This window comes from Anoplopoma fimbria, chromosome 20 (assembly GCF_027596085.1).
Source record: "Anoplopoma fimbria isolate UVic2021 breed Golden Eagle Sablefish chromosome 20, Afim_UVic_2022, whole genome shotgun sequence".
Classification (NCBI taxonomy): domain Eukaryota; kingdom Metazoa; phylum Chordata; class Actinopteri; order Perciformes; family Anoplopomatidae; genus Anoplopoma; species Anoplopoma fimbria.
Genome location: NC_072468.1, coordinates 7,904,841 through 7,932,051, shown reverse-complemented (window position 1 = coordinate 7,932,051; position 27,211 = coordinate 7,904,841). Strand labels below are relative to the sequence as shown.

Here is a 27,211-nt window from a genome sequence, read left to right as displayed (position 1 = left end):
CACATTCATTATTCATGAGCTGTAATGTGTACGTGGATACACATCCGGTCCTGTGCAGGGAGTTTATTTAGACCTTATGTGACCTCCATCAGGGATTTCTCAGTACTCCTCGGGGCATATAGTGTAGTACATAGTGACATAGTTTACTTTAAGATGCTGATGTCACTTTATGACTATGGACGCAGTGATAGTGATTAATGAACGACAGAAAACATCAGTTCTGAATCAAATAAACAAAGGTTGATTGAAGCAACATGTTAAAAGTTTCTTGAGGCATTTTTCATGACTTTTTTTCAGACTGGGCCTCTATCCAGTGCCCCTTTCTCCTGATGACCAATCTGTCTTTACTGTTCAGTTAATGCTGTCACAAAACCAAATTTCTGACTTTGGCATGGCACAAAACTATAATGCGCTTATCTGAATTTCAAGTTATAGTTTTAACAATTTGAGAAATTTGCTTAGAGATGGAGGAGAAAAGATTGGACTGGAAGCAGGGTGAAACAGCTAGCCCGGCTCTGTCCAAAGGAAATAAGATATTGGCCGGGAACAGTGTTTTTCCTTGAGTTTTAACCCCATGGGGTTGCCACCAGCTGTGACTGTGCAGAGATAATAACTGTGCCTGGCCAAGAAATAGTCCTGCACGTGTCCAGGCTAGCTGTTTCCCTCTGTCTTTATACTAAGCTAAGCTAACAGGCAGTAAATCTTTATATTGAATGATAGATGAGGAGTATAGTGTCAATCTTCTTATCTAGCTCCCTGAAAGAAAACAAATAAGCATATTCCATAAAACGTCAAACTATTCCTTCCACACTTTCCTGAAGATTGAAGCTTAAAGGAAGAGCAGTGGCGCGCACCAGCTTGTCAACTATTATTAATGAACTGATATGATGATGTCAAAGATTTCTGTATGATTGATAGCCATCCCTTTGTTATCAATGATTGCATTAGGATATTATGGCCAATATTGGAATACTACCCTCTTTTGTTTGGCTAATATTTAAATTAAAATTTTGAATATCCAAATTCCAGCTCCGTCCATTCTGAGGTTGCTAAGATATGATGCCACTGATTAAATTCCAGACCCTATTAACACAACCTTTCAACTCTTGAATTTGGAATTCTTGAATCCAGTTATATTGCATATCGCACTGAAAACCTGTTATTGACAACAGATTAATATTAACTTCAGGTCAAACAGGATGATGTTTGCTGTAAAAAGACTCCAAGGAGGTCTTCCAAAAATGCCGCTCTGCGAGTGACTGTGGTCAACATGTGAGGAGATCATAGAGCATCCTGTATGGTCCTGGGTCAGAGGTCATTGCCTGTAAGAAGAGATCACAGCGTATTCAGGTCACTTTCCATTTTAAATGTGACCTAGGAAGAGCTCAGCTGTGCCCTGTCGTAAATTGTCACATGCTAAAGTTGACTGGCGACAGTAGGTGCTGCTCCTTTGACCGCACACAAAATCATGTCTTGTTGATCGTAACACAGTCAGGGTTTATTGTTTATGTTTATTGTATTTAAACATATCATATCCTTATGAAAGTTGTGCAGCTAAGAGAGTGTGTTTTTGGATTGGTTCTAGAAAGCCCAGTGGAGAGAAATTATTATTAATAATATTATCAGTAGATAATTGTCTCTGTAGCTCCAGGGCTTCATTAAACCTGTCACATACGCAAACTCCCGTTTTTACTGCCAGTGTATGCAAAAACTGGAATATAAACACCGACTCTGGACAAATTACACATTCAGGTACAGATGGCAGATAGATATTTCACTAGAGGTTAATACAGTACAAAAAAAGAGTCCAGTTCAGAATGTATAATAGTTAATATTGAGTCTATCAAGTATCCATCAATGTTGCTGTTGTTTCATTCCCCGGCCTGGCTAGAAAAAAATTCACCTCTGAAAATAATTAAGAAAGAATAAGCAACAAGCTTCCTGTGTATGGGCAAAGAACATGAGCAATGTGAAACTAATGTTGAATACCTGTGGGCAGGGCCAACTCTCTGGCTTTCATCTGTTAGAATGTGGTTCCTGTTTCCAGCTGGCACAGTGTTTATGGAACACAGAGTTCTACCGGTGATCTTGCGTCGTGCCCAATAATGGCCAAATTATGGGACTGTGAGCGAGGAAATTATCTGCATGAGATGGTCTCATATGGAGAAAGAAGCAGATATTTGTACAGTAAGATGTGTTGTGCAGGTGAGTGGAGAGACCAGAGATATGGTAATGACTGGATGTAGGGAGCTAGTTTGTTGTTCTGTAGTATTTTTAGTGTGGTGAAACCACATGGTTGTTACCATCAGAGCCAAACACTTGGAGACCGGACAGGGTTAAACGTTTTTGTGTGAATCTACTTTTTTGTATCCTAGAATTTCAGTTATTGTATTATATAGTGTATAGTTGTTTTCCATTCTTACATTTTGCTATACCACTACTACTAATAATAATGATATTAATAATAATAAAGATATTAATAATAATAATTATTATTATTATTATCGCTATCATTTTTTAATGCCATTTTTTCATTAATTTCAAGATTAATTTGTACAAATATTATTCATATTTTACACTAGTCACATGGTTTTATGAAAGAGTAATGAATGAATGAAGGGGTTAGATGCTCAGAGACTAAGTCCATATTTGTGTGTGCGTGTTGTTTTTGAGTTACCTTGGATTTCATCATTGAATGTGTAGTACTTGTTGCGCCAGTTGCTCAGCAGCTCGAAAGCCTTAACATTTGTAAAGTCCTCAAATTGAGTCAGACAGTCTGTTCTATAGCTGTAGAAGATTCATTCATCCATCCATTTTCCGTAACCTGCTTATCCAGTTAAGGGTTGCAGGGGTGCTGGAGCCGATCTCAGCTGTCAATGGGCGAAGGCAGGGTACACCCTGAACAGGTCGCCAGTCTGTCGCAGGGCTGACATATAGAGACAGACAACCATTCACGCTCACATCCACACCTACGGGCAATTTAGAGTCTTCAATGAACCTTAGCTGCATGTCTTTGGAATGTGGGAGGAAGCCAGAACCCGGAGAGGCTGTAGAAGATGACAGAAAGAAAATAAATAAAGAATATAACCGAACTAATTAATATATTAAAGGTGAAGGGTTATTTAATATACTTTTGTACACACATAAACACAAATAGAGAGGTCACCCTCTGCTTTCTATTTATTTCAGTCCTGAGGGGGGTGCTCTCTCACTGTACACTATAAGTTATAAAAAGGGGTTGAACTACTTTTCTGAACACGAACAGCTGGTTTAAAATATCTCACGCAATGCATATATTACAACCATCAACAGCTCTTTGGCACACCTGTGTTATTATGGGGGGAGGCAACATACCTACGGGAACATTCTCCCTAAAGCCAGGCTCCGAGCTGTGGTAACATGTCTGAGGATAATACATAGAAGTAGGTGTCATGTGTCTGGTTGTAATGAGTAACTCAAATAGATATGAAATGGTTGTTGTGGTCAGAATTATCTTTGTTAGCTAGATAAAAAGCAGCTTCCCCACCAGGATAATGTCAACTTTTATCTAAGAAATGTAATATATAGGCTGGAAGTTTCTATAGATAACTTATTTAGATAACAATTGCAGTCATCTTCTGAATAACCAACAGTCCAATTATGAGTGATCATAATAAGATATACACTTCCTTACCATCTATAGAGAGTTAAGGACGTCAGTGTGTTAGTGATTACTTCCTTTTTTAATCAGAAAGTCGTTCTTAAAGCAAATTGTTGTTTTGCTGTTGTGTAACATGATTTACTAAATACAAAATTATGAAAAAAAAAATCTCTTTCTAAAGAAGGTTTTGCATCAAGGGGGTGGTTTGAGTTTGATACAGGATTTAGTAATTAATATTATTCCTTATTTCCTATATTTTTTCTATATATATTTAACCTCTGTAAAAAACAAAAAGGACTGTATTTTGTTGTTAGAAATTCATCAAAAGCTTACAAAGTTATTGGGAGAAAGCAATTTTTTCCCTTCTATTCATTATTGTTGTAAATAGTAGTCAATCTTCTTATCTGCCGATCTTTTTTTTATCTTAGTTCATAGCTTTATAGTTGCAGAATATACTGGGAAGGAGGTTGGGTGTGGTTGTGTTCGGGCGCCATCTAGTGGTGAGATCAATGTGTTGCCTTCTGCCATTGGGAGAGAGCAGTGTATCGGGTGGAAGATGGTGTTTTCCTTTCAACGTCAAAATGGTCAGTTATGGGAGACTCCTTTGTCTAAAAATACAGCCCTGAGTAAGAGTGTGTCATAGCTACCACTACGCACATGGTTCTGTATGTTTGTAGCTGTTGTCATAGAAACCTGCTCAAGTTCCCCCTTTTTTTCCACATCTACAACGGTAAAATGGAATATGAAAATACCACATGTCATAATGAATCATTCATCAAACACAGGAGGAAAGGGGAACCTACAATATTCTCCTTTCAGTTTATTATAAGGTCTTATATTCCTTAGTGCTTCTTATAAATGGTGGAAGTAACGCATTACTTACTATTTAACATTCAATTTTTATTTAAAGTAATAATTCACAACTTTTCCATAGAAAAGTCTGCCGACTGATTAATTGACGCAAAATAAATCTGCAACAATTTTGTGAATTTTTTAATTGTCATTTTTAAAGTGCCAAATGTAACTTTTTTTACAGCGTCTCTCAGGAGGCTATATAGGTTTACCAGTTTGGGTTTACTCCAGTTGGGTTACTAGCTTGTTTGGAATAGGATAAGAAGTGTGGTGATAGTCATTGGCTGAACAGCAGAATGCAAACAGGATACGACAAAGACGGCATGTGTATTTAGTGTTTTTATTGAGGAAGAAAATTTCCCTATGGGGTGAAGTAAACAAGGCAAGGAACGTTGGTGGACATAACCATATCCAAACCCACAGTCACGGCTATTTTCTATTTATGTATCATCTCTGAACATAAATATGAACCCCAATATTGAATCCCAAATATGAACTTGACTAGAAAAAACACTAATACTGCTGTAAATGTTTGCTTACTTTGTAAACTTAAATGCAAAAAATTGTTACAACTAGTTCTATAATAAAAAAAACATAATGCAAATTTTTATTAGATTTTACTTATATTGGCAAATTAATATAAATTGCCTTTTTCATGTGTTATTTGACATCTACATTTCCAGCCAAGTGACAACTGCTCAACTGCGTTGCTCTCACCTGCAGAGGGAGACACATGCGGCTTTAAACGTTCTCCTCTGAGCCACTAGAACAGCCATCTCAGCTATTTCCCCCATTACCCTGTTGCAATAGATTTCACCAACTTAAACACTAGCAACTGACACAATCCCAGATGTGGGTCTTTCCACAGAGGCTTCCAAAGGTCAGCGCTGAGCTATTTTAAAACTCAGCTGTTGTGGCCGATCGAGAGGCCCGTTAAGTCTGAATTAAACCGGGTTTGCAGCTTCATTGTTAGATCTAATTCTGACAACATTATCTGGAGTATGCTGACGGGCTGGAGATCCGTGTGGATTATAACTGGTTTATAACACATCATGGCACAGTTATGACACACATCCCATTAAAGAAAATGATTACAAATGCATTTTACCTGATGTATTAAATGTTATGTAATGGCTCATTAGCTTTGCTCGACAAAAAAAAAAAAAAAAGCCACTTTTGACAGTTAATCCCCACAGAGTCTATGTTTTGTTTTTGACTTTTTCTGTTTTTCAATAGAATCAATTCATTCATGCCACAATATAAACAGGCTTTAAAATGTTTTCAATTTATTGTGCAATATGCAATATGCATCACAGCCTGGATAATACTGCTTCTGATCTTTATGAATCCTCACTTTTAAAAAGACAGTCGTGTTGCGAAAGATCTCTTTTTGCTCACCTGGCTTCTTTTTTTTTTTATTATTCAAAGTGCAGCAGAAATCTGATACAGTCAGGTGTTAGCTATCTTGCCTTTTCTCCTCCTCCTCCTTTTTATAGAACAACTGAGGTGATCATCCAGGGTGTGTTTAGGCTGCTCCTAGTTTTAAAACGTTCCTTTCCCTACGGGGTGTGGTGGCCAGATATCGCAATAAATATTGGCACTTTCACCTGAATTGACCATGAGAGACTGGGAGATAAAAGGGAGGGATGGACAAAAAAAGAAGAGAGGTAAAGAAAATCCTTTCTGTGGCTTTTTCCATCCTCTACGGTGAAAGGTGTTGTCCATCCTCCCTCTGTGTAAACCTTTGAAATTGCTCTGCGGTTCAGCGCTTTCAAAAACCATAATGACATATTCTTAGAATTCTTTTGTCCTGTAATGTGTTTTCTTGGTTTCAGAATGGAGTCCTCAGTGCTAGAAGTAAATGGATGCAAGCTCAGCCCTGTGTTTGTTGGTATTAGAGGCCTACTGTACATCATTTACAAACAACATAGTGTGTTGTATGTAGTTTGATTTAAACAGATTGATGCTAAAGGACAGACTTGAGGCTAAGTGATTTTAGCTCGCCGGATCCATAGTGTCTTTTTCTACTGTACTTTTGCTGCAGTAATAGCAAGAAACAAGATATGTCAAAGGCACACATGACTGATTAAAAATTAGATTGTCACAAATGCATGTGAGTTACTTTTATACAGGATCACAAAACAAAACAAAAAATGGCAACACCAAAATAGTTCATGGCGACTGTGGTTTTCAGAACCACAAGCACTGGTTTTGGGATAGAACCAACCCATGATGTTGGTGGTCAGATTTGTTTATGGTAATTATACCAAACCATTTTCACAATGATACAGTATCTTGTTTGGTAACAGCCACGCTAGCGGCTCTGTGTGTCTGCATTCATGCACAGTGGTGCCTTGAGTTAAATGCTAATATATGAGCTAACATGATTACAAAGATAATGCTAACATGCTGATGTTTAGGAGGTGTATTGCAGAGTATGCCATGCTCAGCATATTCGTTTAGCATTGGCTAGACAACAAAAATTAGAGCTGAGACTTACGGGAATGTATTTAGTTTTGCTGGTATTAAACCAAAGTATCAGACAATTAATGGTGACTGAAGTTTGCCAAAGTGGTTTACCGACTGAACAACCAACTGACATTTCCAAAATTATAAACAGATTAAGAAAGCTATCTTTAGACTTATAAAATCAATGCTAGAAGTCCCAATTTACCAAAACCCAACCTTCCTTTGAAAACCAGCAAGCATGTAAATAGATAGTTTGTATCAGAGTGGGCAGAGGGAAACCAAACTTCCCTGTCACTTCCATCATTGAAAAAAAACAATCAAACCTCAAAGTTGTCATTGAGAAAGAAAATACTTTCTCCTCTTACTTTTACTAAGCTGTCTCCGCTCACATAAAAAGCCCAAAGTGTTCCATCTGGTTTTGATGAAGCCAGATGAGGGAGCAGTGTAATAAGCATGTTGAGACCTTAATGATATGCCTCCTTTTAGGTGGAAAGATCTCATGACTAAGATGTTCCACACTTTTTACATTCTCTCCTGTTCGTCTCCTGCTAGTGTTTCCCATGAGCTTTAGAAAGCTTTAGTAGGTGTCGGTGCTAATTTCTCTGCCAGAACGTCACTTAGTTGTCAGTTACCGTCTACTGTTGCTTCTGCATCTCAGATAACCTGGAAAACATTTAGTATTATGTTAGATCTAATTACATTACATTTTATTCTACGCTGTATGTCGTTAATGAAAACTTTATAGACCTTTCGCTGTTCTCATTCATTAAAGCCTGATATGCTACAACTATTTGATTCAAATTAGTTACAAGGCTGCGAGGATAAATGAAAGTTCTACAATAAATTGTGTGTTCGGTATGATTCCTTTCCTTTAATTGCCTACCCACATACCACTCCTTAATTCCTTAGCCTGCCTAGGCACTGTATGGACCCACAAAGGAGTGTCTCCGAAATCTGCTAACGTGGCTGGAAATGAGTCAATCACACACCCACAAGGACACACTTACGCTGACACATGAAGCACCTTCATGTTCATACAGGTAACGTTCAGCCCCCAGCGCTCTTGAAGAAAAAGTGGTTTTAGATGCCTGATTAAATGATGTGATGGAGGGGGAATGGGATATAGTATTATTAGTGCTAGAGGGGGGCACACCCTGCCCTCAAGCTCAGCTGTCAGCACAAGACATATAGGGGACCATTATGGAGGAACTTTGTGTAACTAAGCCCCAAACTCCTCAGATAAACTGTGAATACATACAGGAACTATGTGCTAGAGAGACACTTTGCAGCAAGAAAGAGTTTTGAAATGAGAAATAACACAATCTTCCTTTCACAAAAGTAATAAATATGCACCGTGCTGCTCTTGGTCTAGTATGACCAGTAGCTTAATGTGGCTAAAAATTACTTATATAAGCTAAATTTACGCAGACATTGCTGTGTATAATCTGGCATAACTGACTCCCTGTACTGACGGTATGCCTCTTCTCAACCTGTGCTACATTTTAGCATTTAGCATTTGTCCGTGATTAACAATTTAACAGTAATTTGGCTGATGACACTGCCAAAAAATGCCTACATTTGGATCTCATGACTGATTGAATAGTCAAAGTTTTTTTTCTCTTTTTTCCATTGCAGATTAATCTATTACGAAAATTAACTTTGTATTCAGTGTGATCCAAAAACAGCGTTCCTGTAATGCCTGTTGTTTTGCCTTTACTGTTCTAAACACTGCCTGCCTGCATCTCCTCCTCCTCCTCCTCTGGGTAGCAGGAAGTGATGCATCTGATGTTTCCCAATTTGTTAGGATTAGCCACCACAGAGCAGGAAATGTGTAGTTAGGCTGGGAAACAATGGTGGCTGCGGCTGAACAGCCAAAGAAAGGAGCTCCGGCTAGAGTTACCAAAACTTCATCAAAGGGCAAAAATATCGAACAGAACTGTTACATGCGCCTCAATGAAGAAGTGAGAAATGCATTGAAACAAAAGATGCTTCGACGTGTGTGTTGAATTCTTGGAACAGTCACATTCACAAGCATGCTCAAACACTGAGCTACAAGCTGCTCTATCTCTCTCAGTAAATCAGTGATGTTTAGGGTGTGGTCATTCATCACTGTCTGGAATCCATAGCAGCCCTTCCCATAAATATGTCATCCCCCATCTCTTCTCTTTTTTTTTTAAATTTATCGTCACAGTGAGTAACTCTGAATGTGAGATGTCTGAGGAATGCTGTGAGTAAGTAATGATTAACTATGAGGATGTATGTGTGTGTGTATGTGAGCATTTGACTGATATAACTTTTATGGTACTTCTGGTAGTAGATTGTATATCAATCATTAATGTTCTAATCAGTGCAATATAAATCCTTAGGATGGATTACTCAGCTTGTGTGTGTGTGTGTGTGTGTGTGTGTGTGTGTGTGTGTGTGTGTGTGTGTGTGTGTGTGTGTGTGTGTGTGTGTGTGTGTGTGTGTGTGTGTGTGTGTGTGTGTGTGTGTGTGTGTGTGTGTGTTTTCTTTCGCAAACGGAGCGATTAAGTGATAGTCCATGCAGCTAGGTTACCACACCTCGTCCTAAGCTAGGCACGGCGTGCTGCAGGAGGAAGGGGTGTGTTCAGAGCCCTGCCTACCATGTCCTCCACACACCAGCGCCCACTAAATACACACTCTCTCATCACACACAGGGACAGGCCCAGACTTCGTAGCCCGCAGGCACCATTTGCTATGAAAGGGATAGAGTGAGCGGGAGAAGAAAAAGAGAGAAAGAGAGAGAGAGAGAGAAAAAAAGAAAGAGAGGCAGAGTCCAACCCTAAGAGGGAGTGAGGAGTTTGAGAGGCAAGAAGGGGGAGAGAAATCATAGGTTTGTGAAGTGCTGAGTGGATACTGGCCACAGGACTGCATACTCCGGGACGAACCGAGGGCCAGAGGGACAGATAGAAGCAAGAAAAGCAGAAGTTTGCTCTCAAGGGGGGGGAAGGATTAATATTGTGCGTGCTGACAGACAGTGACAATGAACTCTAAGCAGCAGAAGTACAGTAATTTCACTTTTGACAACACGGGCAGAGAGAGGGTGCCCTCAGATGACTCCTATTACCAGGGGATGCTGAAGGCTACCGACGGCAGGAAAGGTACCAGTATGGTGGCAGTTGACTGAAAACGGCTCCATTGCAAGTTTTGATCTTGATGTATTTGTTCCAATTTGTGTGAGACGCAGTTGCAAGAATTAAGTGTTTTTTCACGAAGAAGTGAAAGGAGCGTTGGACAATGTTCAGATTTGATGCTTTTTTTGTCTGTTAGAGCTTGAATAGGTTTATGTGATGGGCTTGATTGGCTAGCGTGTTGTTTTATGTATGATTTTGTACACCAGTTAGCTCATCTGTATGCAAGTTTGAATGTCAAAGAAATCTTACATTGATAAATGGCAGAGATGCAGTTCTGATTGGACTGTAGTGTCCAGTGTTTCTTCACTCTGTGACTTAAAGGAGGAAACTCCCCCTTTTCTAATGCATCAGCAGCTTCCTCACTTCGTATTGGTCAGCAAAGCCCATTCACAACTTTTGTTGTGTAGCATGCATGTGTTTCGGGGTGAATGAGTCACTGCAGCTGCAGTCCATTTCCCTTAACTTGTGCTGTAGACGGGATGAATGGTGTGCTACATTTTCTTCCTTTTTTTTTTACCCCCCTAAAAAAGGAATTCCCTGTTTTACCATGCAGTGGCATACATTGAATAGAAGGCACTTTTGATTCTGCAATTGTGATTCCCAGGCTTAAGAGCAACTGACCAGGGATGGACAAAGTATTTGGTTTCTTAAGTGAAAGTAGGAATTAAAACAACAATTAAAAATACTCATATTCAAGTAAAAGTTGTAGATAGGTAATATCCCCTAAATGTACCTACAGTACTCATCACACGGGGAAAATAAACTTGTTTTCTACTGTGGTTAACTACATTATTATTACTAATGCATAATGAGTAAATATTGGGTTAAGGTGGAGCCAATTTTAACAAGACTGTTGGTTTATTCCATTGATAAGATTAGATTGTGCCTTTATACGTTTATTGTATAGTATGTTTTGCGTGTACAATCTTCATCTGCAAGGCAACTAAGCTGAGTAGAGAATTTAAGTAATCGACTTTCCACCACTGCTATTCACCTTTACGCTGTTTTGGGCTGTAAACTCCACACCTCACGGAAACCTGTTTGTGTCTGGTGACATTTGATCCTTGAAGTTCTCTCAGCCCCCATCCACTTGCATACTCTTCACTTATAAAGAGCAATGAGTCCACAAAGAGCAGTTAAAACAGGATTACGTAACGTGATGTGAACAGAATGCAGAGACCCGACAGGTCAAGGTGCAACTCCTGTGGGAAACTGCTTTCTCTACAGCAGCCTCCATGTGATTCTTTCACCAAATCGTCACTCTTCCACTTTGTCAGGAGGTAGAACCACGGAGCTCACTTAGTTATAAACTCAGGCCCCCATTGGCTTGAATGATAAATGAGGTGGTTAAAGGTCTGTGGTGTCTATACAAGGTTTCCATGGAAACGTAGTTCCATAACACACTTGTGGAAGTCATGCTGACACCCTCCTGAGAAAACAAATGCAGACTCTGGGCGCCTATATTGTTTTAATGTTGAATCACAGCACTTTGCTTTTCATTGCTGGGTGTGTCGCTGTATGGTTGGACTTTTACATCACTACCTTTAAACTGATAAGACAAAGGACTTTAAGTCGGTGTCCGTAGTTCATTCTTGCTTAATGTTGATGGAATTATATGCTGTGTGAGTCAGTGAAGGTGGATTTTTCAACAAAAGAAATTAATGGAAAAAGTTCCTAAATATGCCTGATTGGCACCTTCAGATTTCAAAGCGCCACTTCTCATCCTGTAAAATCGAAAACTGTTCAGTAAAGATCAAGTTGCTTCACATGGCTGAAAACAGACCCGATCCATTCGCTGTGTTCATAATAAACATTGCAGCGCCGCCACACCTTGTGGGTTTTGCCTGAACTCCAATAGGAATTGGGTGTACGCAGGTTTGTTGTCTCAGTGGGCGAACTCCTTGCCATGATCCTGTTGTTTCTTGTTGGAAAATTGCACTCTCTAATAGTTATGCCGTGTCTTGTTGTAATCATGCAGAGTATCTTAACACATCTGGCCTTTATGATGGAATCCGTTAATGAATGTTTGTGTCAAAGAGCACAGCTGGCAGCGGTGTCAAATGTGACCCTGCATATACAAAGTGTCCCAGACAATAGGAGAGCATCTGCCGACAATGCCTGTCATCTGATGCGGTCTGACTCACATGCAGGCGTGCATAGTCAGGAGGCATTTTTTTAACCTGGTGATGAATCTGTTTGTCTTAGAGATATGAAACAAGTCTGGTATTTTGGGGATTTCCTCTTTTCTTTGCTGCTTTCATGCCAAATAAATGGAGATTCAAACCGCTATACATCCATTATCACAAAGCTACAGCACATGTTATTAAACGTTTAGGCTACATTCACAATAATCATGTCGAATTTTTTCCTTTTTGCACTTGTCTGATAATTAACTGTGGCGTCTCTGTTTTGCAGATGAACGAGATCGAGTACAGAAAAAGACCTTCACAAAATGGGTCAACAAGCACCTGATTAAGGTAAGCACCCGTCCTTGTCTTTAACTGTTTCTTATTCTATACCCTAAAGGTACATTAAAGCTCAGACACGCCTACAATGTCATGTTCTATGTTCATTTTCACATGCACAAGGAACAGTGTTGCAAAACAAATGCCACCAAAGTTTCACCAGAATTGCCCACACATGCTACTTTCTCTGAACCACACCAACATGTGGTTGATTGCTTTCTTACATAACAACAACATTTTGCAATTCAGATGTTGACAGGTTAGTGAGCTCTACATTTAGAATGAAATCCATGTCCTTTAATTACAGGTGCAACTAGTTTGGGATTCTTTATTTTTATTTTGGCAAGAGTTTTGATGCATTCTTTATTTTTTCTCTGCATAATTATGGGCGTTAAAAACAGTAATCACGTGGGATAATGTCCTTTTTATGAGACCATTTCAGTTTAAGTATAAGGGGACCATTAGCTTGGCAGTTATTCTGTCACACTTTGTCTTTAACATTGCACCGTGACGGGGGAAGCTAACCAGAATCCAGTCCTTCAGCAGCTGGGAGAAAGCATCCGTCAGCACTCGTCCACCCTCGCCTACATCACGCTCTGTTCTCAAGCTACGACCTGAAAGCCCTCCGATGCATCACGCTCAGGATGGGGCCAAACTCCTCACTCTGGAGTTCCTCATTATAAGTGAAAAATGTGCCCCCGTAACACAACACCTCTCCTACAGAGCAGTAAAAATAGCCCTGCTTGTGCCACTTTTCTTCTGGAAACTCCTATTGGCAGCAATTCATCAACAGCCATAATGCTTCCACATAATTTGAACATTCACTCCACAGACATAGAGCCATTCATTTTTTTTTTTTAAATGGAACAAGAGGGAAAAAATAAGCACAAAGACAGCGTTTTACTTTTATGAATGTGCGTTGCAATATTCTGCTACCACAGTATGAGAACATTCTGAAGTTCCTCTTGTTCCTCTTAAGTTATCACTGTGAATTTCAGAGGGTGAGTCACAGGCATCTGGACTCAATTAGCTCCCGCTGAAAAGACAAATTCTGGTCTTGGCCCGGAGCCCACGGTGGTTAAGGCCAACGGTACCACATGTGCTGCACAGACTCCTGGGTCTGGGTGTTTACCTGCGTTCATGCACGGCCTAAACTGATGTTGATGCATGGGAAGTGGCATAGATTACAAGTTTTCACATCCATATGGTACGGTTTGAGAACCAATCGTATAACATAAGCACAAGGTTGTTTTGTTCTCAAAAGATTGAAGGATTGCACATCAATATTTTGTATGAAAAATGTAACTTTCAACTGAAGAAGAGCAACAAATAACAAGAAAATGATCATCATCTTCACCTACATTCAGCTACTGAAAACGTCAGTGGAGAAAAAGGCACTCCTCTAATGTTAAACTGATGTTAAACTGATTTAATGTCTTAATGCTTGGCTTGACAAGGGAAGAATAGAGGCAGAGTGCGGCCATGAAAAGCTGTGAAGGGCCACTGAGTGGTTTCCCCAGTGCTGTAAATCTTTTTATAATGTAGAATGTCACACCAGCTGCAGGGCAAAAATCTGCTTCTAGCTTAATCCTACATTTGATTCAAATAAAAACTACAATTGTTAAAGATTTATTTCATAGTATACCTTACTATTATTGAAAGGACCTCCTTGAGACTTGAGAGGAATTGTGCAAGATGTCGAAAACATTACGTTAAACCCGAAGCATGTTAAGCGTTTGTTTCCATGTGGAGGGACCAGGATGATTTTCACCTTGACAGGTTCACAGAGCAGCTTATTTTGCGTCTGAGAGGGCAATTTGTAGCATAACACCTACCTTTCAGCTGCAACAGTGTGGTGGATCACATGGAGCAGAGTTTGAAGTAATTGAGGGGCGATGAAAGCTGGTTCTTGAGTAGAGAACTCTATGCAAGTTGATCAAACCACAAAACATAGCCTCGTGAGAATGTTTTAAATGTGCAGACAGTGAACCCTAGTGGTGACAGCCTTCACTACACTCAGATCCAGATGTGTTCATCTCCGCTCTTCCAGAAGGGAGGAGCATATCTAAGGTTTGGAGAACTGTGTTGAAACTCTTGCCTACATAAAATGAGCCACTGTTGTAACTTGCAAGGGAGATGTTCTTACATTCCATTCGAGGGCGGAGGCCTCTTTCACCCACATCAGCCAGAGCATTAAGATAACAGATTCACCGTTTGCCATAAAACACAACTGAATTTTAACTACTCTGTGTTTCATCTTTCTGTCCCGTATGCCATCGTGTCGATCGTCTACATCATCCAAATGATTGCTCTTCATTTCATTGTAATTTATTCCTGCTCTTCTCTCTTCTTTCTTTCCGTTCTCTCTGTTTCTCCATTGCTCATCAATCTGTCCTCATTCCTCCATCTTTCCTCCTTCTACACCCAGCATCGGAGGGCAGAGGTAGGTACTGGCACGTTCCAGCAGGGACTCTACTAAATGTGTCTGTTCATGGGGATGACTTTGCATGGAGACCTCCCTCAATTCTTTTTCACCCCCTATCCAATCTTTTCTTTTCTGGCATCACCACAACATCTTCCCTCCCTGTCTGGTTGCAAGTACACCACACCTCACTTTTATAACCAGGGACTGCACTTCTGACTGGTGATGGATTGAAATCCATAAGATTCATGTTTTTTTTTTGGGGGGGGGGGGTTTCTCAATTTTTTTTTTAACCCACTGCTCTGGCTTTTATATGGTCCCATCTATCACTCTTCAGGGATGACAGCTGATATTTGGAGCTGGAGACAGGCTTGGCTGCTCAAGGCGATGCATTCCTGGCCTGTGTAGAGTTGTACCAGTGGAGAGAACGCTCTGAGCACTGTGCACATATATAACACACGCAGCAGTTTACAAATCAGTATAAAGCACTTCTATTACAGCTGAACTGCAGCGTATGTTGTTGCCATTCATTTTATTAAAAAGCCTCTGAGACCATTGTGGGCATCGGCAACAACATTTGTAAAAAGAAACCAGTATTGTGATTTGATTGAATGCAATCTAAAAAGAAATGAATACAGAAATACTGATTTGTGTTCTGCTTCAGTCACTAAAACAAATGTACCAGCTGTTAGTCCTGAATAGCTGTCCCTGTATATAATATGGGGTTGTTGGTGTAATTCATGTTGCTTGCCTCTTGTATCCTTCTAACATCCTCTCTCCCCTTCGTCCTGGCAGACACAGCGTCACGTGACGGATCTGTATGAAGACCTTCGAGATGGACATAACCTGATCTCCCTGTTGGAGGTCCTCTCTGGAGAAACACTTGTGAGTATAGCCACGATGTCTGATTTCTGACCTGGGTGAGGGGCAACAAATGGCTGAAAACCAACCTGCATCTTTAACCTCTCAGCTGTCCTCCAAAACAAAACCAAATCAGACTAATTACACAAGGAGTGCTTGTATTCAGTCGACCTGGAATATCATCCCTGCGGCAACAAGTTGTAACCAGTCGCAGCCACGTTGTCAGCCAGAAGCTTAACCGGAGCTGAACTTCTCTAAACAAAGACTTATTTACTCACTCCGACGGCTCTTGAGTCTGCGATTGCTCTCTCTCTTTCCCAACTATCTATCTAATTTAATTAAAATGTTACTTCTCATACACCCTTTAGTCGTTCCATGTCTTCAACTAGAATCCTAAGGCTTACACACCAGATCTGTACAGAAGCTGCTCTGCTGCTGTAGTTCACCGCTCCCTCCACCAGCTCTGCTCATCTTCTGAACGCATCCATAGCCTTGACACATTAACCCCACTTTGGCCTGTGTGTGTGTGTGTGTGTGTGTGTGTGTGTAATATACTTCTATCTGACTTACGGTTCTCCTTCTCTACTCCTCCTCCTCATACTCATACTTTTCCTCTTACCTCCATCTGTGTGTGCTGATCTTTGCCGTCTGGCCTTTGCCTCCTCTCTTTGCACGGCTCTTGCTGGGGCTAGTCGAGGGAGAGAGACGTGGTCAGGAGCGTTCGGTTGGTGAGTGGGTTGATAACTTAAAGAAAACATCCTATTTTTTATTTTAATATTATTATTATCATCAATATTATTATTCATCTGCGCTTTCTCAGTGAGTTAGCTGTGCATGGTATCCAGACCTCCATTGCGATGTTTTGTTGCCTTTTTCTTTTCATTCATTGACATGCTTGCTTGAAGCATTTGGCTGCTGGATTTTAACTAAAATATTAAGTTATCAATAATCGCTGCTGACATTTATATTAATTAACTTGGCAGGAACTTTTTTCTTTGGTCAGCTTTACTTTCCTGATTTACATTTGAATTTCTAAGGACAAACTGAGGATTATGCATCATGAGCTCTTCTTAGCTTGCTGTCAGTTGATTTAAATAATACAAAACTTTGTCTCAGTGTCTTAGCCTTGCTTATTTTCCTGCTGTATTATGTATTCTAAAAAAGTGTTTTATTTCCAACATATAAACATCCAAGTGTGGGATGGTGGTGAACAACAGGACTGAATCAAAATAATTACTCACATGAAATCCTAGAAAAATATCCTGGATTTACCAGTTATGACTTCATTTATTCTTTCTGTTAAATGTCTTTCCATATGATTTTCTGTTTTTCTTTCCCTTCATTTCTCTGTTGTGGTTGAATGATTATTGTTCTCCTTCACCATGAGTATACCAAAAGGATCATCTCTGACAGTCTAGTGTCAATCATGTAACCAACCATCTCTTTATCTCTTTTTTTCCCTCCTCTTCAGCCAAGAGAGAAGGGCCGCATGCGATTCCACAAACTACAGAATGTACAGATAGCACTGGACTTCCTCAGACACCGACAGGTACGAGGCATAAGATGATACCTTGAACCTTCCCCTGTCATAAAACACCCTGATAAATATAAACACCCTGCATTTTGTCTTCTCAGGTCAAGCTGGTTAACATCAGAAACGATGACATAGCGGATGGAAACCCCAAGCTCACCCTGGGGTTAATATGGACCATCATCCTCCACTTCCAGGTCTCCGCATCTGTCAGTGTTGTGTTTCATTATGTTATCGCTCCATACCTCTGTCTCTGGGATCTACACCTGCTGTTTCCTGGGACCAATCAGAATGGATTCTGCTCTCCAAATCCCTCTCAAAAAAAGACATTTTATAATCAAACTAAATCAAACGAATAAATCTAACCATATTTCTAGAAGCAATTACAGTTACATATAAACACTGCCACCACTTGTTTGGTGTGCTTTGGCTGATTTATGAACAACAAAAGGAAATTAAACACCGTCAGGGTGTGTACGTATGAGTCACTCTCACCCTGACTCCCAAGGGGAGGGTGTGTCATGCCGAGTGTACAGCTTGTTGTCATGCTACCCTCCCGACCACATCCCGTATATACCCAGCCCTTTTCCTGACGTTCCCCTGAATGCCAAAGAGCTGCCAGGCAGAAATCCCTGGGCCCGAGCCTAACTGGCAGAGCCACACCTTAGAATATCAAATGGATCAGGTTCACGTTGCAAAAAGCAGAGCATGGGAAATAAAGGAGACATTGGTGGTGAGGGTGGTGATCTGGTGAAGGTGTCAGTGTGCCCTGTAGATACACATAATGAGGCTTTATACTTTTATATAACAGGGAGGGACAAAGCTGGGTCGTGGCAGCTGGTGAGTCATAGAGATCAGAGGGGAGAGGAAAATTCCAGTCTTATCATGTAATGTAGTTAAAGTTAAATCTCACAATTTGATTGTCCTCAATTAACTTAATTTACAGAGAAAATAAGATTTTGTACGCTCTGAAGTAAATAAGTGCATAAAAGCTCTATGTTTAAATAGTTACTCTAGGACCTACCTACATCATCAAACCATCGAGATGAGTGGTAGGTAAAATCAAATCTCCCAGAATGGTGACATCACTTTTTTTTTCAATTACTCCTCTTTTAAAAATGATTGCAGATTTGCAGGCTTTGCAGGTGTGACAGGAGGATAATTTAAATGGCACTTACAAATTGGTATTTACACACAAGCCTACGAATCCTCTTTTCTCACCCCAAATCCTCCAAATTAAAACTTATCTGGATGCTGCAACCTGGAAGGACATTAAGTCAGGGAATGATAAAAGGTGTTAATTGAGACTGTGTCGATATCAACATTTTATTTAAAGTTAACTATGGGTGTCTGGTGATTAAGTTCAAATTACATCTTATGGTTTCCACTAATGACTTATCTCTTCCACATTTCTTGAATATGGGATATTAACTCACTGCTCACATTTTCTAGCAGTATATTTATATATGTATGTATTTACATTGTTTCAGATCTCAGATATCCAGATCGGCGGCCAGTCAGAAGACATGACGGCCAAGGAGAAGCTGCTCCTCTGGTCCCAGAGGATGACGGATGGCTACCAGGGAATCCGCTGTGATAACTTCACCACCAGCTGGAGGGACGGCAAGCTCTTCAACGCCGTCATACACAAGCACCAGTGAGTGGGCCATTTATTGCTGATTAATTGTGGGATTGTAAAATGATGACAGCAATGTAAACAGCAGCGAGAGAATGTGAATCATTACACTAGCATCTGAATCATTTTGGAGAGTACGTAAAGATATAAAGACACATCAAAAAAAATCGGTACAATGTCAAATAAAACCAAGTTTAAAACATGCAGCACCTCTGTAATAGGACAAGAGGTGCTGGGTCTTGTCATGACACGTCACTATCCATGAGTTTAACTTAATATATTGAGTGCACTGGACCAGGAGTGGGATCTTTGCCAACATTTTTAAAGTCAAATTACAATTCACAATGCCAGATTCAACATGCTCTGTGATTAAATCCCACTCTGAGTATTGACATTGAGTATGTGTCTGTTTTAGTCTTAATCATTTTAGACATGATTTTAATGGCATTATATATTTTTTTATTTAAGGGAAAATGAATTAGTAGTGTGGAGAGACTCCATATTTTTGCATGTTTTTGCTTTACTTTACCTTTTAAAACATCTTCTGTTGACCTTTTTTTCTACTTACTGTTCCTGACAGTACTGCTGCTTTAATAAATGCTCTATTAATGGCTCTCCATGAACATTTCAGGGCCCTAGGCTAGGAATAACACTAGCAGGCGTTGGCTGTGAGTAATACTCTACCAACTTAAGATCATAACTCTCATTCTCTATTAAACATTATTAGCTTATTAGATTGTTTGCAAACCTAGGTATTAAAAAGAAAGAAACTGAAGTCCTTGCTGTTGACTACCAAATATGCTAATTCCCCTAAAGTTGTTGTGTGTCTTTATCATAGAATTAGTGGTTAAGGATCGCTTTGTGTGGTAGCATCCTGGGAAATGAATGCGCGTTTGTTTCTCAGGAAGATTTTGTGAATGCAATTTGCCATTGGTTGGTTTCTTTTTAGATGTTTCAACAAAGGGATTCGTGCAGAAGAGTCCAGAGAGCAAAGTGGTATTAGATGAGAGAAAGTTAAACGCCGAGGCACATTAGAGCCATTATGCGTTGAAAGAAAGTGATGCCTGCAGGGGCAAGTTCCCTTAAACTGGAGCGTGCACCTGAAACCTTTTTTCTTCTCTCTTTTTTGGAGACACCAGAGGCTGGATTAGTGCCGCCTTTCATAACGGCCAGGGGTGTGGTGTGTGGGCGTAACTGTGGCGCTCTGTGGCTGCTACATGAAAACTGTGGCGTTGCTTCGTGTGTAGGCACAGTTCAGGGCATCCTGGTGCAGAGTGTGCGTTCATGCAGAGACTTTTCCGGGGTTTATGTAGGTGTGTGAAGGGTTACTAATTAAGTCACAATGCCACAACAGGCGAATTAGTTGTCATGTGGAAAAAAGCAGTGACTTGGCTGTACCACTAGGAGGCTTTTTTCATCTCAGCAACCCTGCAGAAGGATTAAAAGGATCTCCACATGATGATGGACACCTGAGACAATGCATTGGATTAATTTACAAGCAGGCATCCAGCCACCGAAAGATTTGTAAAGCTGTAAGGCCAAACAACTAAAGAAAAAACTATTTTATTCTCACTGGACGAGGGCCCTCCTGCAGATTTTTAAGATGCTCAGTATAAGGAAGAAATCTAAGAAGAAGAAGGGAAGCATCGGCTTCACTGGCATCATGTCAGGATCTGTCAGCAATGTGGACGACCGGGTTGTCATGTTGTGTGAGGACATCCCATCAGAGGGATCCTCCTGGGACTCAGGGCAAGGTTCCCAGAGCTCGGGGGCCCGCTCCAGCGGTGACGAACTGTGCCACAGATGCAGGTCCCGTAGCTTTAATGAAAGAGAGGGACAGAGAATGACCGGCTCCTCTAGGCCAGCACAGCAGTACTCTTTGCGAGAAATCCGCCAGGTGGAGGCGTCCACTCTACGCATCAGAGAGCTGTATGAACCTGCTCCATCTGTTACTTATTGCACATATTGGATTTGATAACTAAATATCAGAATCAGTACTGCAGGGATATGCATTGCACTTTTGAATTTGTGGATTTGGTAATGCATTTAAAACTGAAATGATTAGAAGTTCTGTAATAGTCAAGTATGCATGCGTGATAGATAAGGTTATGTGATGCATTCAATCATGCTGCTCTGCACTCTGAAGACGTTATCTTTTTTTGATGTCCTGGGAGGCAAGTAGAGGGTTGCTTTCTACTTAAAATGTGTTGGCTTCGTTTAAGTTAGCTGCCCTATAAGTTACATTCCAGCTATGGATGCTCTGACATCTGCCAGGGAGAGTCAAACACCCAGAGGACAAAAAGGCAGTTGCTCATACAGGTCTGTCAGAGAGTGGGACAGGTGAGAGGTAGCCATTGGCAGAAGGTCTTAAAAAAACACATCCATCGCTTACAAGTGAGCCAACTCGTACAGACTTCATTAATTCTGTATTCATTTTGATGTTCATGGCATCTAGCCCTTGCTTCTATGCCACTTCCCAAGTTTTAACTCTGGATTTTCGAGGCTGAAAATATAACCCAACATGTGCGCATAGAAGCCACCAATGGCGCTTAACTTTTTAATGGCAGCTTTACAGTTGCTCTCATACATTGCTATCAAATGTGTCAGGGCAGTGTTATTGAGACTCAAAATGTATGTCCTTACACTGCAGATTGTAGTCGGTCATACTATTAAACTCTCATGAAACGTTTAACTAGACAGCCCTGACTTATCACCTGGTGATTAATTGTCCGCGTTTGTGTTCCCCCAGTCCAAGACTCATCGACATGGGCAAAGTGTACCGACAGACCAACATGGAGAACCTGGAACAGGCCTTCAATGTGGCAGAGAGCGACCTGGGAGTGACCCGCCTACTGGACCCTGAGGGTAAGACTGGCCGGAAGGCGATTGAATCTTGTATTTATTTGGTGCGTTATGCTGCCTTATTTTTAGTTACTGACTGTTTTAATTTGCGTCATTAAACAATGAGATGTCCTTACAGATGTCGATGTCCAACACCCTGATGAGAAGTCCATCATCACTTATGTATCATCCCTGTATGATGCCATGCCTCGGGTTGATGCACATGATGGCGCCAGAGCTAACGTGAGCAGAACTTGTTTCATAACATGAATCTTGGTTGAAGTGTAACTAAAAAAAGAAATGAATGAAAGCTTATTAGATAAATGTTCTTCAGGGTAACACAAAAATTTGCTCTAATTGGATCGGATTGAATGCTTGATCAGATTTATTCAAACCTGAAAGGGCTTGTGACTTCTTATAAATTAGCTTTCTTTTTTTTGCAGCGTTTAGCGATGCTTTCAGGCTTTCAAAGACAAATAGAAGTCTTGTGAAACCAAGTATCACAGGAAATTTGCAACCTCGGGTGTTTACACTGCAAAAGCCAAAGGGCATAAGCTTATATTTATCGACACGCATCATCTGTTCACATAAAACATACTATATAGTAGTTTATACACTCATTGGACTAATGGTATGCTGCTGGGGCAATTAATGTCCTGTTGTATCTCAAACCAAGTCCCAATTTAAATTTGATAAGTCAAGGTGAATAATGATATTGCATCTGACAGCATCCAATTACTCTGGGAGAACCAGAGAAATATTTATTAATTAGTTTTTTGTTTTTCTTTGCTATTTCGAACATAAAGAAGCAAGAAGCAGAAGTAAATATATAGCAAACTCTAAAAACATAAATTCTCATAAACAATATAAATCAACAATGAAAATAAATATCACATGTCTGAAAAAGGAGTAGGAAAATGTTTACGCTTATAAGATCTTACCCCTTCTCCATAACTCAAACAATGATTTATCATATACACAATTCTTAAACAACTACCCCACAGCCATTATGTTTAACCTGAATATCCACCCATTGGCAATCAGATATAACTAACACAATTACATCACATTCATTCAACCAACCCTTCCTCATCCCTATACCTATTAAAATATATATTTTGTACGTGTTCTTGAGTTGATTAATATTTGGACTTTGCTTGAGTTCTATATCCAAACCATTCCACACATTGAAATACATAAACTCTTCAGTTTTAGGAACACAAGGCTTCTTTAAATTAAACTTTCCTGCTACTGTCTGCCACCATTGTCTTCCTCCCCCTCCACTTTCTCCTCCACCTCTGCCCCCTCCATCCCCCCCTGCTCAACTCACACAAGACCTGGATTGTTTGGTACCTAATTGAGTTAAGCTTGGTGTGCAAGCGATCGAAACATGGGCGACGCTGGAGAATAAGTGCCCTCCTGTCTGTTGTTGTTGTTAAACTCCTGACTGTCTTTTCTGCTGTGCTGGCTGCAGGAGCTGGAGCTACGCTGGCAGGAGTACTACGAGCTGGTGACTCTTCTGCTCCAGTGGATCCGCCACCATGTCATGGTCTTCGAGGAGAGGAAGTTCCCTGCCAGCTATGAGGAGATAGAGGTTAGATGATATCCTAATATTATGCCTCTCTGTCAGAGATTTGTCTTTGTTGTGCTTGCAATTGAGCAGCAGTGAAGAGCTCAAATATCTTAGTATTTTATGTTACTCATAATAAACAATTAAAACAGAGTGCATGTCTTAATAATTAAAGTATTATGAAAAAGAGGTTTCCATTGTTAGATCAAAGGACACGCTTACATTATGTCTAACTTTGGGCAGATGGAAGTTACTGTATTCCCAGACATTGTTGTATGTAGGTGGGGCAGTGTCTGTGCTGAGAATATGCAGCCAAAAGACAGATAATGCTGAACCTAATCCTGAGAAGCATGACTGTGCCACTCCCTGTCGGCGCTGCAGAACAAAAGCGTAGCGTGACTTTAGTAATTTTCCTAATTCTCTTTAAAGTCAAATTATCAGCAACACAACATCATCTAAAGTAGCGGTTTAGCTGTGCTTTTTCAAAGCAGATATGTTTGTTTAGAGAGCCCGTAACGTTTTTCGTAGGTAATGCAGACAGGCAGGTTTTTTTGAGTCATTATATAAATCCAACTCAATTTAATTTAACCAGTCATGGGAATGAACAAACGGAGGACAGCACCCCATTGTGTAGAATTGTAGCGTGATGTGTTAATGTGCTTATGCTATTTTTTAAATTCATTTCAATGAGCAAAACATTATGTCATTCAAGACATGAATCAAATGACGATATATAATACTAATGTAAACTTTTTGTGTATTTTTTGTCTTTAGCTTCTTTGGCGCCAGTTCTTGAAGTTCAAAGAGACAGAGCTGCCCGTGAAAGAGACCGACAAGAGCCGGTCCAAGCACATCTACCAGTCCTTTGAGGCAAGCTAACCCTGATTTTCTATCCTTTTGTGTTTTATTGTTGCTCTGTTCTATTGTGCGGTTGCTCACACATTTTGCTCCTAACTCTCCACAGAGTGCTGTGCATGCCGGTCAGGTGAAGGTCCCACCAGGCTACCATCCCATTGATGTTGAGAAAGAATGGGGTCGACTTCACGTAGCCATCTTGGAAAGAGAACGGCTGCTCAGGATAGAGTTTGAGAGGTTAGCACAGTGGTGTAAATGCCGAAATGTATTCTTTTTAATTCCCACTTTACTTTATTTTACCAACCAAGGAATGTTGTCAAAACAAGACAGAACAGTTAAGAAATAAAGCTTCTAATATTATCAAGCTACTTACTGAGAAAACTCAACTGAGGGTTATTGTGTCAGCTAGCCTGCTAACCTTCCGACATCACCAAAGCTGTGCTCATGAAGGTATGATAAAAGTATGTCATTGGCAATAATGTTCATATTTACCTAAAATAAAGGTATTCAGTTACTTTTTTATCAAACAAACAATGTTATTTCACCATCATATATTTTTAGTTGTAGGTGCATTATTTCCCCGCTTTGATGGGAAATAGAGAAACATTCTGACTGGTGAAAGACTTTTTTCATCAAAACGTGAGAGATGTGTTCCTCAAAATGTAGAGTAGCGTGGCGTCATGCCTGGATAATGGGATGATTTCATGTCATGAGATTGTCTGGTCATCTCGCAGCCTGATGGCCTTGTTTATGGTTCTGTGATGAGGAACAACTGAATGAGCAGACAGGGCGTCTTTGTGAGAGGACATTTCCCGTCTCACTCTGCGCTGCTACGTGGCAGAGTATTTTCAGAAGACCTGATGGGAGCGTGAGGAGAGCTAACTCTCGTAGCTGGAGCTGTAATCTTTATAAAAGGGTTGAGGAATGGCGTTTGTGAGTGACCCTCACAAATTGGAGTACTTGCTACAATGCAGGTGTCCGTCAGTTGTGATTTTAAGCTTATGTTGTTCTAAATGTCATGTGGTTGTCTAATTTAATGTCTTATTGATCTTCATTTTATTTATTTTTTTATTGATCTCATCTCATCCAGACTCGAGAGGCTCCAGAGGATTGTCAGTAAAGTCCAGATGGAGTCAGGAACGTGCGATAGCCAACTCAACCAACTGGACACCCTGCTGCAGACGGTGAGTGCTATTCAGGTCTAACATTAGAGATACATCTCTTTGGTGTGTGTTCACAAAGCAGAAAGAATCCAGATAATTGTTTAGACTGTGTGGCTTTTTGTTAATTTTCAAGTACAGACTTGTTGAACCCTCTTTCATGCTATTTAGTTTAACATAAACACAACATGAACATCATTCCAGTCAGACATCCAAGAGAATAATGCACCTAAACTTATCTGCCTAATATGTCATGAAAAGCTACAGAAAAGTAAAATAATAAAATGATTGGAGTCCCTAGTGTCCTTCAGGCAGAGAAATGGCTGCTTAAATTTAAATTACTGTCACAGGCCTTTATATTCCTCTCTTAGTTGTTAGCATTCAAAAAGTAGATGACACTTTATATTTTATTTTATTTCATCCCTTCAGGACATTCGTCTGCTGAACGCGGGGAAACCAGCTCAGCACACATTAGAAGTGGAGCGGGAGCTGGACAAGGCCGACAACATGATCCGCCTGCTCTTTAATGATGTGCAGATACTCAAGGACGGGCGCCACCCTCAGGCTGAACAGATGTACCGCAGGTGGGTGCTATGTTTATTACATTCAAGTGAACGTTTGACAAGACTTACAAAACAAGACTTAGATCTAATTTCAAAAAAAAGATCAGCATTCTAAAGTGCTGTTTTTTTCTCATCTCCACAGGGTTTACCGCCTCCATGAGCGCTTGGTGAACTTGCGCACCGATTACAACCTCCGCCTGAAGTGCACTGTGACGACTATCCAGGCTCCCATGAAGGTCACCCAGCAGAGCTCCACGAGGATGCGGCCAGAGCAGGATGACGTGACCATCAGCTATGTCAAAGACCTCCTAGCCTGGGTGCAGGAGAACCAGCTGCGCATCGATGATGGGGAGTGGGGCTCTGATCTGCCCTCCGTGGAGTCCCAGCTGGGCAGCCACAGAGGCCTGCACCAAACTGTGGAGGACTTCCGATCCAAGATTGAACGGGCCAGGGCCAACGAGGTAGCACCGTCATCAGAAGGGATCACACTCTGTCCAATGTTGTGCTGGAGAATTTAAAAGTAACCTCTGTTGCATCTTTCATTTACTGCAGAGCCAGCTCTCGCCTCTCAGCAAGGGCTCGTACAGAGAATACATGGGTAAACTGGACCTGCAGTATGCCAAGCTACTGGTAAATTTTCATATTTCAAACTGCACATATTGGCTTTAAGTTGTAGGTATTTTAGAGCGGTTTATTTTTAACTGCTTGTATGTTGATCTTTTTTTTTTCAGAACTCTTCCAAGTCACGCCTTAAGAACTTGGATTCCCTCAACACCTTCGTCGGCTCTGCCACTAAGGAACTGATGTGGTTAAATGACAAAGAAGAGGAGGAGGTCAACTTCGACTGGAGCGACAGGAACACCAACATGACGGCTAAGAAAGACAACTACTCGGTTTGTTTTAGAAGTTGACTTCAAATTCTTATTTCACATGCTTCAGTCCTTAAATCTTGTCTCCAATTCCAGGCCATTGTGTGAAATATGTTAAAGTAGAGTAACAAAATGAATGCACAGGATTTTTTTCCCTACAAAGATTGCCATTAACTGTTTTCATTCTGATTATTCAGGGTCTCATGCGAGAGCTGGAGCTGAGGGAGAAGAAGGTCAATGATCTCCAGGTCACGGGAGACAAACTTGTCAGAGATGGACATCCTGGCAAGAAGACAGTTGAAGTAATTACTCTAATAAGCCC

General features: G+C 40.5%; 1 protein-coding gene across 1 annotated transcript in view; it reads left to right on the top strand.

The window, feature by feature from the left end:
• Nucleotides 1-27,211, top strand: part of plecb (plectin b) — a 126,144-nt gene that overhangs the window by 77,464 nt on the left and 21,469 nt on the right. The window contains exons 3-19 of the mRNA XM_054621526.1: nt 12,532-12,593; nt 15,010-15,024; nt 15,799-15,888; nt 17,336-17,413; nt 17,500-17,592; nt 18,886-19,052; nt 21,781-21,896; nt 22,012-22,115; nt 23,347-23,466; nt 24,217-24,312; nt 24,407-24,534; nt 25,388-25,481; nt 25,887-26,041; nt 26,163-26,481; nt 26,573-26,650; nt 26,752-26,913; nt 27,087-27,191. Coding sequence (XP_054477501.1) covers nt 12,532-12,593; nt 15,010-15,024; nt 15,799-15,888; nt 17,336-17,413; nt 17,500-17,592; nt 18,886-19,052; nt 21,781-21,896; nt 22,012-22,115; nt 23,347-23,466; nt 24,217-24,312; nt 24,407-24,534; nt 25,388-25,481; nt 25,887-26,041; nt 26,163-26,481; nt 26,573-26,650; nt 26,752-26,913; nt 27,087-27,191 — 1,982 coding nt within the window. The remainder of the gene's footprint in view (nt 1-12,531; nt 12,594-15,009; nt 15,025-15,798; nt 15,889-17,335; nt 17,414-17,499; nt 17,593-18,885; nt 19,053-21,780; nt 21,897-22,011; nt 22,116-23,346; nt 23,467-24,216; nt 24,313-24,406; nt 24,535-25,387; nt 25,482-25,886; nt 26,042-26,162; nt 26,482-26,572; nt 26,651-26,751; nt 26,914-27,086; nt 27,192-27,211) is intronic.